Source organism: Elephantulus edwardii, unplaced genomic scaffold, assembly GCF_000299155.1.
Source record: "Elephantulus edwardii isolate Elephantulus edwardi_28Jun2011 unplaced genomic scaffold, EleEdw1.0 scaffold00021, whole genome shotgun sequence".
In the NCBI taxonomy this organism is placed as follows: domain Eukaryota; kingdom Metazoa; phylum Chordata; class Mammalia; order Macroscelidea; family Macroscelididae; genus Elephantulus; species Elephantulus edwardii.
The window spans coordinates 10,084,729-10,096,815 of NW_006399771.1; the positions used below are offsets into that span (position 1 = coordinate 10,084,729).

The following is a 12,087-nucleotide window of genomic DNA, read 5'->3' on the forward strand; positions in this document are numbered from 1 at the left end:
CAGGCCATCGTCTTCTCAATTACTTGTTATGCTTCAGAGAGCTGCACAAGGACTAAGGATGACAGAAAAAGAATACCATGGATCACCAAGAAAACAAATAGGTCTGTCTTAGAGTGAAATCAAGTCTCTCCTTAGAGTTTAGGATTTTGAAGTTGTGCCTCACATATTTTGGACACCTGAAGAGACTGGTCCTTGGAGAAAGGCATCATGCTTTGTAGGGTTGAGTGACAACGCAGGAGAGGAAGACCCTGGATGAGATGGATTGATACAATATCTGGGACAATGGGGGTTGGTATGTCAGAAATAGTGAGACTGGCTCAGGACAGGACAGGGTTCAGAGCTGCTTGCTGTACATAGGGTCACTATACATGGCAAGTGACTCAACAGCACACAACAACAACAACATACTATATTGATTGATTTTCCTTTTTTAATTTAAGCCTCTTGTTTAGCGTAAACAAGAACTCAGGGTGGGCCTTTGTATTTAAAGTTGGTTGCTATTATATTTTTGGAGGAACATTCTTCTAAGTGGTATAGCACTCTTCTGTCAGTACACTGTACTGAGGTAACCTGAGGTTGCTGTGATGCTGAACCTTGTGCCATTGAGGTGTCAAATGCCTTAATGGTTACTCATGGTGGACAGCGTTTGGAAGCAGGAATGACATCCACTTTCTAAACAACATGCCTCTGGAAACTCTATGAACTTTTATAGATGTTGATAGTTATAGAAAGGGTTCAGGCCTTTTGTTTATAGGGTCGCTGTGAGTTGTGTTCAACTGGATGGCAATTAACAACAACAATAGAAATACTAAAGAACATATAAAAAATTTAATAGTAGTCAATGCTAAAAGGGAGTTCTGGTGGCCAAGTGGGTGAGAGTTACACTGCCAACCCAAAGACACCCATCAAATTGTGTGACCCTATGATTACATACAGTTCCTAAACAACATTTGCCTTTGGAAACTCTATGAACTTTGATAAATGACAATAGTTATAGAAAAGCTTCAGGCCTTTTGTTTAAAGACATGCTATGGGTCGTGCTTGACTCAATGGCAATCAACAAGATTAACCACAAATTCTCCCTCCCCCCAGTCTCATCCCTCTGCTTCTACTCTCCTCCTCTTCGATTCTCATACACATTCCACAATGATGGTCTTAAACAGTATCCATCCTTATGGGATTGAGTTCGTTCACTTAGTAAAATGCTCCCCAATCCCTCCCAAGTTAGGCAGTAATATATAGAATCATTGGTCCTGTGTGCTGAGTAGTATTCCAATGTGTGAATAGATCATAATTTCTCAATCCATTTGATCATAGGTGGACATTTGGGCTGTTTCCTTCTTCTTGCAATGGTGAATAATGTTGCTATGAATATTGGTGTACAAGTCTCCATTTGTGCCTCAGTTCTCATTTTCTCTGGGTATATTTCAAGCAGTGGAATTTCTATGTTCAGCTTTTTAAGAAAGCTCCAAACTGCTTTCTAGAGTTGTTGTACAATTTTACAATCCCACAAAAAATGGCTAACAGTTTCTATTTCTCCATATCCTCTCCAATATTTATTGCTTGCTGTCCTCTTAAACTTTGTCACACTCTTAAACTTTGTCACTGCTACTGGTGTGAGATGGTTATCTCATTGTGGTTTGGATTTGCATCTGTTACTGCCAGTGATTTGGAGCATTTCTTCATGTGTCTCTTGGCCATCCACATGTCTTCTTTTGCCCATTTTTAAACTGTGTTATCAGTCAGTCTTTTTTGTGTGGAGGCCCTTTAGGAGTCTTGATATGAAATGCTTGTCTGAAATGGTATTGACAAACATTTTTTTCACAGTCAGTAGTAGGTTTTCTTTTCACTTTGTTATCTTTAGACATTCTATTTCATTATCTTATTTTCTTAGAATGTATCTTTCTGGCAGTCTCTTTACACCACAGACTAGACTGACTAAGCTTGATCCTAGTTTGTCTCTCATGAACTTTAGAGTTTGGGGCTTTTCTCCCAGGGTGCTTATCCACCTTGAACTGATTTTTTGTGTATGGTGTGAGATGTGGTTCCCATTTCAGATTTCTACAAGCAGCAGTCCAATTTTGTCTGCACCATTTGTTGATGAGACTGTCATTTTTCCTTTTGGTAGATTTCATTTCCTTGTTAAATATTAGGGGATCATAGATAGATAGGTCCATTTCTGAGTTCTCAATTCTATTCCATTGGTCAATGTGTCTGTCATTGTACCAGTACCATGCTATTGTAGTTACTACTGCTGTGTAGAAGGATTTGAGGTCAGGGACTGCTATGCCTGCCACTTAATTTATGGTTTTCAGAAGTGGTTTGCTTATTTGGGATCTCTTTCCAAATAAATTTTACAATATCTCTTTCGATCTCCTTGAAAAAGGAATTTGGTATCTGTATTGGGATTGCGTTGAAAATGTAGATTACTTTTGGTAAGATTAGCATTTTCACAATATTGAGTCTTCCTATCCATGAACAGGAAACATTTTTCCATTTATTTCTTTTATTGTGTCTCACAGAAATGTCCTATAGTTTTCTTTGTAGTTTGTCTTTTGTAACTCTAGTTAGGTTCAATTCCAAGTGTCTCAATTTGTGGTTTGCTATTGTAAATGGTATTGCTTTCTTGGTTTCCTTCTCTGAGTTCTATTTTTTACTGTAGAAGAATTCCACTGATTTTTGGATAATGATATTGTAACCTGCCACTCTACACAACTGGTCTCCTAGCTCTAAGTTTTGCTGTTGAGTCTTTGGGGTTTTCTGTGTACACTATCATATCATCTGCATATAGCAACAGTTTAACCATCTCTTTGCCTCTTATTTTCTTCTTTTGTCATATTGCCCTCGCAAGCAATTCCAATACAATATTGAGTCATAGTGGTGACAGTGTGTATCTTTTCCTGTTCCCTGTTCACAAGGAAACTACTTTTAGTCTTTCTCCATAGAGAATGATATTGGCTCAGTTTTACATATATGTTATTCATTACTTTGAGGAAATTTCCTTTTATTCCAGTTTTGCTGAGTGTCTTTATAGATAAGGGATATTGGATTTTGTCAAATACCTTTTGTGTATCAATTGCTAAGATCATATGGTTTATGGTATTGCTTTGTTAATATGGTGAATATAGTTGATTGTTTTTCTTATTGTTTTCCATCCATGCTTATCAGTTCTGAATCCCATTTGGCGATGATGTGCTTTTGGATTTTATTGGGTAGGACTTTGCTAAGGATTTTTGCATCTATATTAATGAGAGATACTGGTCTCTCTAAACTCTGATAAAATAGACTTCAGAATGAATCTCACCATAAATAATAAGGTAATATCTTTCTTGGTAATAACTTTGACTGGTTTTGGTATCAGCATTATGCTTGCTTCATAAAATAACTCTAAGAGTGTTCCTTCTTTTTCTATTTTTTTAAAAGCTTTAGGTAGAATTGGTGGTATATCTTCTATGAATGTTTGGTTAAATTCAGCTGTGAAGCCATCTGGTCTAGAGCTTTCCTTATAAGGAAGTCTTTTTATGACCTTCTCTATCTATCATCTATCTATATCTATCTATCTATCTATCTATCTATCATCATCTATCTATCTATCTATCTATCTATCTATCTATCTATCTATCATCATCATCATCATCATCTATTTATGTGATAGGTCTGTTCAAGTGTTCTACATTGTTCAGGTCAATCTGGTTAGGCCATAAATATCAAGGAATTTGTCATTTCATCTTGCTTTTCAAATCCATCTGAGTACAGCTTTATAGCATTCCAATATTATAGATTTAATTTCATCTGGTTGTGTTGTGATGTCAAATCTATCATTTCTTGAGTTTTCTGTGTCTTCTCTTTTTCTCTTCTTTTGTTATGTTTGCCTGTGTTTTATCAATTTTACTGACCCTTTTGAAAAAAACAGCTCTTGGTTTTATTAATGGTTTCAATTATTTTTCTGTTCTCTATCTCATTCATTTCAGCTCTTGTCCTTACAATGTCTTTTCTTCTAAAGGCTGTAGGATTAGATTGCTGTTCTTTTTCTAGCTGATGAAGCGTTAGATCTTTTTTTTTTTTCTTTCTTCCTTCTTTGTGTGTGTACCTGTTACTATGAACTGCTCCTCTGAGAACTGCCTTAACTGCATCCCAGACATTTTGTTATGTTTTATTTTCATTTATTCCAAGGAACTTTTTAATTTCATTTTTTTATTTCTTTTATAATCCAATCATGTTGTAGCAGATAGTTAAGTTATTTCGCTTCCACATGAGTGGTTTTGTAAGCTTTACCCTCCTGCAGTTAATTTCTAGTTTAAGGCATTGTAATCTGAGAAGATACTTTGTATTTTTCAATGTTTTTTTGTTTGTTGAGGTTTGCTTTTTGTCCTAATATGTGATTGATTCTGGAGAATGTACCATGTGCACTTGCAAATAAAGTGAATTGAGTTTTAGTTGCGTGCAGTACGTTGAATACATCCACAAGGTTGAGTTGGCTGATGGTATAGTTTAGATCTTCTGCATCTTGGCTAAATTTAATTTGACCTGTCCTTTGGTGATAGTGGTGTGTTGAAGTCTCCTACCACTATTGTGGTACTGTCTATTTCTTGCTTCAATTCCATTAACCATTGTTTTATGTTGTGCAGGTCTATCATTTGGTGCATAAATGTTGACCAAAGTTATGTCTTCTTGATGTATTGTGCTTTAAATGAGTATGTAATGTCCTTCCTTATCTTTTCTGGTGATATTCATTCTAAAGTCTATTTTATCATAGTTTAGTATTGCCATTCCTGCTTTTTTGATGTTGCCATTTGCTTGGTATATTTTTGCCCCAGCCTTTGATTTAAGTATTTCTCTTCATTTATTAGATGTGTCTCTTGTAGGCAACATGGGTTTCTGTATTTATACATTCTGATACTCTTTTTCCTCTTAATTGTTACATTTGGTCCATTCACATAACATGTGATTATCATCAGCCTAGGTTTCACCATTGATCTTTTGCTGCGTTTCTTTTTCTGTTGTTTCTGGTTACTGTGATCCATCTACTTCCATTTGGCAATTTTATGTGAAGCACTGCACTTAAAATTTCTTATAGTTTTGTTCTTGTTTTCACAAATTCCTTAAGTTCCTTCTTTTCTTCGAAGGATCTAATTTATTTTTCATATTTGATGGAGAACTTTGCTGGTTGGGTACTTGGTTGGAAATGGTTTTCTTTCAATTTTCTGTATATGCTATTCTGCTGTCTTCTGTTTTTCATGGTTTCTGCTGAGAAAACATAACTTAATCTAATTGTTTCCTCTTTGTAAGTGACTCTTTTTTTTCACACTGCTTCTAGTATTCTATCCTTCTCTTTTACTTTGGAGAATTTGACTATGTCTTGATATTTTTCTTTGTGGGTCTAGTCTATTCGCTGTGCTTCTTGAATGTGGATTTCCCTGTTCTTCATAATATCTGGGAAGTTTTCTTCTAGTACTTCCACAATCTTCTCAGGGACTTCCCTGTCACTCCCATATTCTGGAATTACAATCATGTTCCTTTACATGTCATCCTGCATGATACCAATGTTTTCTTCATTTTCTTTACATCTCATCTCTTATTTTTCTTCTAGTATGCTTTCAGTGAGCCTCTTGGCTTCCATCTCATTGACTGTCTGTTTCATCTCTTCAGTTTTACTTTTTGGTCCCACAAGCATGTTAGATATTTTTGCCATTTCATTCTTAATATTATGGATTGCATTTTCATGCTTTTCTATTATTGCCAGTACTGTGTTGGCTCTCTGTCTTGTAATTACTTTTTTTAAGTACTTGTACCTCTTGTATCTCTTTATCAATTCTTCCATCTTTTGTATTTTCTTCTGTAGCTGTTAAAGTTGCTCTTTATTAATATATTTCTTTTGGATCACAGTCTCCGGGGTATTTGTTCTCTTAGTGACTTTGTTTCTTCCATCATTTGCATCTTCTTTTGTAGCTGTTCAAACAATTCCACATGAACATATTTCTTCTTGTTGTCTCATTCTGGGTATTTATTGGGTATACATTTTTAGGAGAAGGATTATTTGGTTTTATTCATGAGGACTGAGGCAGACTTCTGCTTTCTTGACGTGAGTTTTTTCTTAGTAGATGTTAAGTTGCTGTAACCAGATAATGTGACAGGGAATGACAATGTTATGTTGAAATACCTGTATATTGATGCTCCCCTCCTGTCTTCCCAAAGCAGGATGACTGTACAACATCTCCAGAAACCACAGCTCCACCTGTTCACTTCCATTTGACCTTAAGAAATCCCATGTGATGTAGCTAAACAGCAATGTTCAAGGCCAAAGTAACTGTCTCCTCTACTCTATGAAAAATATTCAGTGGCAGGTCCTTGAATTCATTCTTGTATTAGTCACAGGTAATATCTAGACAGGATTTGAATATTTATTATCTCCCTTTTCTAGTTTGTGAAAGGAAATGGGCAGATATGGTGGACAGAAGGTGGAGGGAAAGCGGTAGGTCTTCCTCTGTTCAAAGTAGGAGGGCTGATCTCTCTACATGACTCTCCCCATCCTGGGAGCTGGCATGGGGTATGGGGGTGTATATCACTCGCTCATCTAGTATTCTTGCTCAAGGTCCCTCACAAGATTGCAGTTAAGGTGACCAGAGCCTCTGTCATCTTAAGGAAGCATTTTTTTTTAAATTTTATACTGATTTATTTACAAATCTTAAATATATTGTTTTTCACACAAGATCTTTCCTATTTCCTTCACTGCCCCCACTCATCAAATTGTGTGACCCTATGATTCACAATTCCCATCCAGCCCATCCTCACCTCTTTGCTTCCACTTGCCAGCCCCCCTCCTTGGATCCTCATACTCAATCTACAATAATGGTTTTATACAATATTTATCCTTATGGAACTGTGTTAGTTCACTTAGCATAATGCTCTCAAGTTTCTCCCAAGTTAGGTAATAATTTACAAACTCATTGCTCTTGCGTGCTGCTTAGTATGTCATTGTGTGACTATATCACAATTTCTCCTTCTATTCAGTTGTGGTTGGACATCTGGGCTGTTTCCATGTTCTTGCCATGGTGAATAATGCTACGAACATTGGTAAACAAGTCTCCATTTGAGCCTCAGTTCTCATTTTCTCAGCAACGGAATAGCTAGCTCATATGGCATTTCTATGTTCAGCTTTTTTGCAGAAGCACCAAATGGTTAAGACAGCATTTTATTTTTCATCCCCCCATGATGATTAACTTTATAAAACAATGCATGAGAATGATTGTATGAAAAACAATGTGCATTAAGAATAATGTAAAATAACATGTACATAAACTTTGTAAGCAAACCAATAAAAAATAAAAATTAAAAAAATTATATTCTCCCAATCTATTATCTTTGAACTTTTTGGTAAAGTCCTTTCATGAACCAAAGTAATTCCTATGAGGATCCACTGATCCATTTTGGCTTTTGTTGTTTATGCTTTTCTTATTATATCAAATAATCTGTTAAAATCCATGCCCCCATATTTCTTAAGGGAAAAAAAAGAATCATTTTCAAGCTTACTCTTGGGGCTGTTTTCAAGTGTCAGTTTATAGGCTTTGGGCTACATATTTTTCCTTTCTTGCTGACTGCTGGTCACTCCTCAGGACAACTCACAAGATCTCTTTCGGTCATGGTTGACTCGAGAGCACTTTTTAGGAGATGAATACTAACTGCCATTCAGCTGGCTTCCATCCATAGCAACTCTCCACTGGATTACTGAGCACATAAATCTTTATGAGAGAAGATAGCCTGTTTTTCTTCTAAGCAGACTCTGGTGGATTTAAACCTATGTGTTTTGTTGTTGGTTGGGGTGTGTTGTTGGTTTTTTCTTCCTTCCAAGAAATGAACAGACCTTTATTGCATGGTCTGAGAGGGACGTCAAGAGACTGCAGACAGAGAAGGTCAAAATGGCTCAGAAAATGTATTGAAAAAGAGAAAGAAAACCAACCAAAAAAGGCTCCTGTATGCCTCACAAATGTGAGAATCAAAACTATCTAAGGCATATGAAGTTATTTTGACAGATCAGGCAAGTAAATTCTAATAAATTTATTTTAAAATGGCTCTTCTTTATAAAAATGTAACTGCAACAAAGCAAACATTTATTATTGTATATTTGTTATAAATAACCTAAGAGAAGAAGAAGAAAAAAGCAAATCTCTCTCCATTAAAGAGTAAAACTGTTAAAATGAAGGATTGATAATGACAGTGATGAGGAAGTACTCATAAATGGTTTCATTTTGACAGATCACAAAACCTTATTTTGACTACAGCTCAAATTAGAAGCTGCAAAAATATCTTCCTAAATTTAAGCACCACCATTCATCTGTCAGTTTCTTGTGCTATGGTGGTTTGTAGATTGCTTTGATGGAAAAAGCTTTGTTGACAGTATTTTAAATATCAGCAGTTGTTGTTAGGTGCCATAGAATTTAGGATAATCCATAGCGACCCTATGAAAGACAGATCTGAACTTTGTCCTAACCTATGCCATCCTCACACATTAGAGGCCACTGCAGCAGTCATCACGTCAATCCACATGGTTGAGCATCTTCCTCTCTTCCTCCAACCCTCTCTCTACCTTTTGAGCACCATGTCTGTCTCCAAGGAACAGACAGACCCCTCTAGCAACATGCCTTTAGTACGTAAGGCAAAACATTATCAGCTTTGCCTCCAAAGAGCACTCTGTCTGTCCCTTTTCCAAGACTTATTTGTTTGTTCTTTTGGCAATCACTGGGATGTTCAGTACTCTTCTCCATCACCAATTCTCAAAGGTACCAATTCTTCTCTCATCCTTATTCACTGTCTCGCTTTCAGATGCACAGCAAGTGATCAGAAACACCATGGCCTGAATCAGACATCTCTCAGTACTCAAACTGACATCATTCCTCCTCAGTAATCTGGAGAAGTTCTTACTTGCAGACTTTCCCAGTGCGATATCTCTCCTTATTTACCGAGTGCTTGTACCAAAGGCATTAATTGTGGATCCAAGGAAGATGAAATTCTTGAGTTTCAATAGTTTCTCCATTATCATGGTGTTGCTTATAGGTCCAGTGGTGAGAATTTTGGTTTTCTTGACGTTGAGATACAATCCATATTGAAGGCTATATTCTTCGGTTCTGCCAACAAATGCTTCACATTCTCCTCACTTTTAGGAAGCAATTTGGTGTCATTTGCATAATGCAGGTTATTGATGAGTCTTCCTCCAACCCTGACACCACAATCTTCTTCTTAGAGTTAAGCTTCTCAAATAATTTGCTGGGCATACAGACTGAATAGGTATGGAGAGAGAATACAGCCTTGACACACTCCCTTCTTAATTTTAAACCAACAGTATTCGATGGAGCTTCCCAATTAAAACAAGCTCGGAAGCAGGAGTGGCATCCACTTCCAAAATGGCTTGCCTCTGGAAACTCTATGAAAATGGAGAAAGGACGAAAGTTATACAAGTGTTCAGGTCTTTCATTCATAGGGTCGCTATGAGTTGTCTACAACTCAATGGCACTGAACAACAACAAACACAATGTTTTCTTGTTCTATTCACCCAAAAGCCTCTTGGTCTAGGTATAGGTCTTGCAGGAGCACAATTAAGTGATCTGGGATTCCCATTCTTCTCAACGTCAGCCATAACTTGTTATGATCCACACAGTCAAATGTCTTCGCATAGTCAATAAAGCATATATAGATACTCTTCTGGTATTCTTCACTTTAAGTCAGGATCCATCTGTCATCAGCAATGATATCCCTGGCGTCATGGCCTCTTCCAAATACTGCTACAACTTATGGTAATTTCCTATCTATGTACTGTTCTGGCCATCTTTGAATGATATTCAATAGTATTTTTCTTTCATGTGATATTAATGATATTGTTAGAGAGTTTTCCATTCTCACTTGAAAATGGGAACAAACAAGGACATCTTCCAATCCATTTGCCAGAGAGCTGTCCTCCAAATTTCCAGGTATAGACTGGATAGTGCATCTAGCATTGCATCTGTTAACTGAGATAATCAATTGTATGCCATCGATTCCTGGGGCCTTCAATGCAGCTTCAACTTCCTCCTTCATTACCTCCGGCTCCTGCTCAATGGTATTTCCTGGCTTTTTTCAGTGTCAGTCAGTTCTTTTAGGTACAGCAACTCTGTGTATTCCTTCAGTCTTCTTTTGATCCTTCCTACGTCATTCAATATATTGTCCATTGCATCTTTCAATATTGCAACTTGAGGCTTAAGTTTGTTTTTCAGTTCTCTCAGCTTGAAAATTGTGAGTTCTTCCCTTTCTATTCTACAATTCCAGTTCTCTGCATATTCCATTATAATACTTTGTTTCATCTTCTCAAGCTGCTCTTTGAAATCATCTGTTCAGTTATTTTACTTTGGAAGTTTCCCCTTTGTTTTGGCTTTTTTATTTTGTTTTGATGTTCTAGTGCAATTTTCAGGGTTGGTTTTTTTTTTCTCCTCTGTCTTTGTAATGACCATTTGCTGTCTTCATTGATGATATCTTTCATATCATCACATAAGTCAAGTGATCTTGGTGTTTAATGCTTCAAACCTATTCTTAAGATGATTTTGAAATTCTGATGGAAGAGATTCACATTTATATTTTGGTTTTTATGGACTTGTTTTAATTTTCTTCGGTACTGTTGTCACCATTTCAAAACTCAGAGAACTCAACTCATTGCTGTTGAATTGGAACCAACTTTTATAGCTGACTTTTCAGTTGGCTTTATGTAAATCCCTGGGCAGGAGACTGCTCTTTTCCTCTCTAGGAGTCAATGCTGAATTCAAACTCCTACAGAGGTGTTGTCTTTGGATTAATAGCACAATTCCCAACAGACTATGTCACCAGAGCCCTTACCTAGTAAATATCATAAATTTAATTATACTCCACTGAACATACCTGTTGTGTGTGTATATATATCACATGTTGAAAAAGAGATGAAATAGATATTTTGACTTAGAAAATACAAAGAGAAGTGTTAAGTTTCTGAGTTTTATGTGACAAAATATTATCTTAGAGATAAATGGACTCATATTAATGGATTTAATAAAAGTACTTATGGCTTTAAAAAGAACATGGTTTACCTGCTCTTTTAAGTAGCAAAGTCGATCTAGAAGAATCAATGTCTCTATACAAGGAGCCAGAACAACTTTCAACTAAAAAAGATGAGAGAATAGGATAATTATTTACTTAATACTCATGCTGAGGAAAAACTATTTCAGAGTATATCTCTGGTACTCATTGTATATTTTCAGTAGATGAATACTGTGAAGATCAAAAGGGTTTTTTGGAAGTGTTCACCAATAAAAATGGTGAATGAGTGCCTTTCTAATAACTATTAGGTATAATCAACAAGGAGTTATATGTGTATGGATAAAAGTTTTATTTAAAACTTAAAAATGAAATTCAACAAAAGGAATGCTTATGAAATAAACGGCAATGAATAAAAATATGAGTTCAAAGAATTCTGAAACATCTCTCTTGCACTTATAATATACTTTGTTGTTGTTGTTAAGTGCCATCAAGTTACAAATGACTCATAGTGATCCTATGAAAGAATATACTTTGGGAGAAATATACCACAAGTTCACTTTATTATATGCTAACAAATAGTACAATTCTGAAGTATTAAATATCTCCAAGAGTTTTCTAGAGTAAGGCTAAAACAATAAATTGGTTAACCTTATAATAAAATTTAATTGGGTCCTATTTATGTCTACAGGCAGAACAAGTTAGTAAGTTTAATTCTGAGACTTACCATATTAAAAGCTTCTAGCTCATTCATTCTAGGCTTATATTTCTTGTAGTAGTCCATTACAGTTTTTTCTGGTAGCTTCAAGATAAAAACAAACAGAAATAATAATAAAATTAACAATTCCCAACCCAAAATTTACTGCTGTCAAGTTTATTCTGAATCAGTGTGACTTAACTGGATGGGGTCAACTTGTCCATAAGGTTTCCAAATCTAAAACTCTCTATAGAAGCCAACTACTGTATCTCTCTTCTGTAAATTTAACAAAATTTAAGTATACTGGTTGTTGTTGCTCTTATCCGCCTCGAGTCACCTGTGACTCATAGCGACCCTAT

At 36.0% G+C, this 12,087-nt stretch overlaps 1 protein-coding gene across 1 annotated transcript in view; it reads right to left on the reverse strand.

Moving 5' to 3' along the window:
* The window catches only part of METTL25 (methyltransferase like 25), a 176,447-nt gene that overhangs the window by 1,470 nt on the left and 162,890 nt on the right, over positions 1–12,087 (reverse strand). Inside the window, exons 10-11 of the mRNA XM_006882536.1 lie at positions 11,759–11,833; positions 11,085–11,156 (exon numbers count right to left, since the gene is read on the reverse strand). Coding sequence (XP_006882598.1) covers positions 11,085–11,156; positions 11,759–11,833 — 147 coding nt within the window. The remainder of the gene's footprint in view (positions 1–11,084; positions 11,157–11,758; positions 11,834–12,087) is intronic.